Source organism: Bombina bombina, chromosome 8 (assembly GCF_027579735.1).
Source record: "Bombina bombina isolate aBomBom1 chromosome 8, aBomBom1.pri, whole genome shotgun sequence".
NCBI lineage: Eukaryota > Metazoa > Chordata > Amphibia > Anura > Bombinatoridae > Bombina > Bombina bombina.
The window spans coordinates 133,732,044-133,736,650 of record NC_069506.1 but is presented as its reverse complement, the minus strand read 5'-3'; the positions used below and the strand labels follow the sequence as shown (position 1 = coordinate 133,736,650).

Here is a 4,607-nt window from a genome sequence, read left to right as displayed (position 1 = left end):
CCAAACAGGCACGCACTCTCTGGATTTTTAAAGTGCTATTTAATATGCATAGAGGCATGTGACGTTTCAGGGATCTCACCCCTTTATCAGACAAAGCAGCCTGGTCGATGCTGAAGGAGGTGAGAGTGCGCTTTCTACTACGATTTTTATATATATATATATATATATATATATATATATATATATATATATATATATATCCATACCTCCCAACATTTCAAAATTCAAAAGAGGGACCCCCCCCCCTCCGCGGCAAAAGAATTGAAAGTCATATATTTTAATACACTTAGGCAGCAAATCAAACACAAGCTCAAACCACTGGGATGGCTATGTGAGCTATGTATTTAATTAGCCTTTGCAAAGACATTGCTAAATATTTTTATCTTAATTGGACATTTAATAATAAATTATTTAAAACTGCTCTCTGCATTCCCCATTAATATTCTAGATTCTGGCCTTTAAAGTCAGCAAAAAAGCACAGTAGCACACTACATAGCATACACTTATACATGCAGATACACACACACTACATAGCATACACTTATACATGCAGATACACACACACTACATAGCATACAATTATACATGCAGATACACACACACTACATAGCATACACTTATACATGCAGATACACACACACACACTACATAGCACACACTTACACATGAAGATACACACACACTACATAGCATACACTTATACAGGCATATACACACACACTACATAGCATACACTTATACATGCAGATACACACACAGTACATAGCATACACTTATATATGCAGATACACACACACTACATAGCATACACTTATACAGGCATATACACACACACTACATAGCATACACTTATACATGCAGATACACACATACTACATAGCATACACTTATACAGGCATATACACACACACTACATAGCATACACTTATACATGCAGATACATACACACTACATAGCATACACTTATACATGCAGATACACACACACTACATAGCATACACTTACACATGCAGATACACACACACTACATAGCATACAGTTACACATGCAGATACACACACACACTACATAGCATACACTTATACATGCAGATACACATACACTTATACATGCAGATACACACACACTACATAGCATACACTTACACATGCAGATACACACACACTACATAGCATACACTTATACAGGCAGATACACAGACACTACATAGTATACACTTATACATGCAGATACACACACACACACACACACACATTACATAGCATACACTTATACATGCAGCATACACTTATACATGCAGATACACAGACACTACATAGTATACACTTATACATGCAGACACACACACACTACATAGCATACACTTATACATGCAGATACACACTTATACATGCAGATACACATACACACACTACATAGCTTACATTTATACATGCAGACACACACACACTACATAGCATAAACATATACATACAGATACACACACACAGTTATGGATACAGATAGACACACACACTACATCATATATGGGTATCTGTAATTCATTGTATGGGGTCCCGGGGTTTGGCAAGCACATTAGCTGGCAGTCTGCGGCTGCCACTGTTTGTTACCCTGGTATTAGCACTGCTCATTGTATAAAACTGAAGGCATGCTAGTATTATCACCAGGGGTTAGACCCAGAGGTAGGTTAGAGAGGTCACCATTACCCGTGGTCAGAGTGTATACAGCCTCCATACTCCTGCTTAACCCACACACCATTCCTTTTCCACAGGGAATCTAGCAGGTATCTAACCCTGTGAGAGCAAAGCCAGCTGCTTCTGAGTAAGGGCCCAATAGAATAAAATAAAAAAATAATAATAATAATTTTAATGCCTGGGGCAGATGGCTAGCAACCCGGGACAGGGGGACAGACCCCTAAAATCGGGACTGTCCCGCGAAAATCAGGACAGTTGGGTGGTATGTAATATCTCAGTAGGAGAAAGAGAACAAAGGGTCTTGGATCACAATAAATTAAAAACATTAAAGGGATACTAAACATAAATTTTTTATTTTATGATTCGGATAGAACATGCAATTTTAAGCAAGTTTCTAAGGTACTCCTATTATCAAATTTTCTCTGTTCTCTTAGTATCTTTATTTGAAAAAGCAAGAATGAAAGCTTATGAGCTGGCCCATTTTGGTTCAACACCCTGGATAGCGCTTGCTGATTGGTGGCTACATTTAGTCGATCTGTGATTTACTATTTACTAATTTAAACACATAAATACACATGTATACTCATATAAACACATAAATACACATGTATACACATAAATACATATGTATACCCATAGATACACACCTATATACACACACCACCAGAAAAATTATTATGACTCACTGAAGGCACAGATGATGGTTAGCATTTTTTAGCAATAAAGTATTTTTTTAATTAAGGTTTTACGTTTTTTTTAGACATAATACTATTGTCTGGAACCAAACCCACAATATCTCAGAGATACGGCTGTACTAGAATCCATTAAAATCATTGAGAAAAATATCTTCACCTGATTAGCTAACAAGATACATACAAACAAATGGATAATAGAATAGAAGGAAGAAGTATTGTTGTACTGACATTAAAAAGTTGTGAGAAATAGATGGAGTTCCAATTTTTTAATGTTATTGTATTGTATCCATGTACTCATTTGATTATTTATGGCAATAAATGTCATATAAATAAAATAAATCTTTTGTAACTTTCTGTGAAATGTGAGATTTCAGTATGTTGCAAGCCGGATTTGAGACCAATATAAAACTGCATTGTAATAGTCTGTTTGAATTGTTTTTTTTAAGGAGTCCTTTATCTCTCTGTTTCTCAATCCATAAATAAAGGGATTTAGTAATGGTGTGATAAAGGTATAGATCACTGAAAATACTTTGTCATGATCCTGTGCATAAGATGAGGGTCGCATATACATCAGAAGAACGGTACCATAGAACATACAGACGACTGTGAGGTGTGAGCTACAGGTGGAGAAGGTCTTGTATCGTCCTGTGACAGACGGAATCTTTAAGATAGAACTAATAATGTATATATAAGAGATTATGATACATAGAAAAGGTGTGAATACCACAAATACCCCTGCTACAAATATCACTACCTCATTGATAAAGGTATTGACACAGGACAATTTCAGCAAAGGTGTGATATCACAGAAGAAATGGGAAACTTTATTAGACGAACAAAATGACAGTCGTGTTGCCAATCCAGTGTGTAAGGCGGAATTCAAAAATCCTGTAAACCAGGAAAAGCCAGTGAGGATGGTGCAAATTTTATGAGTCATGATGTCCATATAGTGCAAAGGGTGACATATAGCTGCATATCTGTCATATGCCATAACAGCCAAAAGAAAACTCTCTGACTGTCCAAATGAAATGAAGAAAAAGAGTTGTGTAAAACAAGCATTATAGGATATCACACGGCTGCCCAAAATAAGATTCATCAACATCTTAGGAATAGTAACTGTGGTGTAACATATATCCAAAAAGGACAAATGACTCAAAAGGATGTACATAGGGGTATAAAGTTTACAATCAAAATAAATAATAGTCACAATAGCAAAGTTCCCAAAAAGAGTCAGAAGGTATATAATTAAAAAAGAGATAAATAAGAATAGTTGTACCTGGGGAATATCTGATAGGCCTTGGAGCAAGAAATATGTTACTGAGGATTTGTTGACCTGTTCCATTCTTTCCCCAATTCTCTATATGCAAAGTAGTATAAGTCAGTTTTGTTTTTTTCTTCTTAACATTGGAATAAATCTGAAAATAAAAGCTATATTAAAGGGACACATAAAGTGAATGTAAACTTTGACGAATGTGTGTCCAGTTTTGAAAAATCCTATTAAAAACAGGGGCCCTTTCATTCATCAAAGTTTACATTTCACCGGTTTTGTTAAAATACATTTTCTTCTTAAAAGCCGGAGCAGCGATTCCCCCGCCTGCCGCTTGTCTCTTCTTACGTGAGAAATGAAGAATCCGGCTTCCTCCGATCACGGCTTCCCCCCCAGAGAAAACATTGCCTGAGGCCAAGCCGGTTTCTTCATTTCTGACGTATGAAGAGATGAGCGGCAGGCGGGGGAATCGCTGGTCTGGCTTGGAAGAAGAAAAGGTAAGTATTTGAACAAAACCGAAATGTAAACTTTGATGAATGAAAGTGCCCCTATTTTAAATAGGATTTTTAAAAACCGGGGACACATTTGTGAAAGTTTACATTCACTTTAAGTGAAAATTAAAGTTTCATTATTCAAATAAAGCATGCAATTTAAAAAACAAACAAATCTTTCTAATATACTTGCATTATCAACAAGTGCACATTCTTTTTATATGCACACTTTCTGAGACTCCAGCTCTTACTGAGCATGTGCAAAAGTGCACAGCATATTTGTGATTGGCTGATAGCTGTCACATGATATAATGGGAGGGAAAATTGGATACATTTTTAAATTTGCCAGAAAAAATTCTACTGCTCATTTAAAATCCAAAGTAAGTGCTATTGCAGTGATTTTTTCTTTATCACATAAGTATTAATTCAATTCTACTGTATTTAGCAGTCCATTAAAAGT

General features: G+C 35.9%; 1 protein-coding gene across 1 annotated transcript; it reads right to left on the bottom strand.

The window, feature by feature from the left end:
- Positions 1-2,759: 2,759 nt before the first annotated feature.
- Positions 2,760-3,731, bottom strand: LOC128638880 (olfactory receptor 1361-like). The gene has a single exon (XM_053691008.1). The coding sequence runs from the start codon at positions 3,729-3,731 to the stop codon at positions 2,760-2,762; it is 972 nt and encodes a 323-aa protein (XP_053546983.1).
- Between the last annotated feature and the right edge of the window lie 876 nt (positions 3,732-4,607).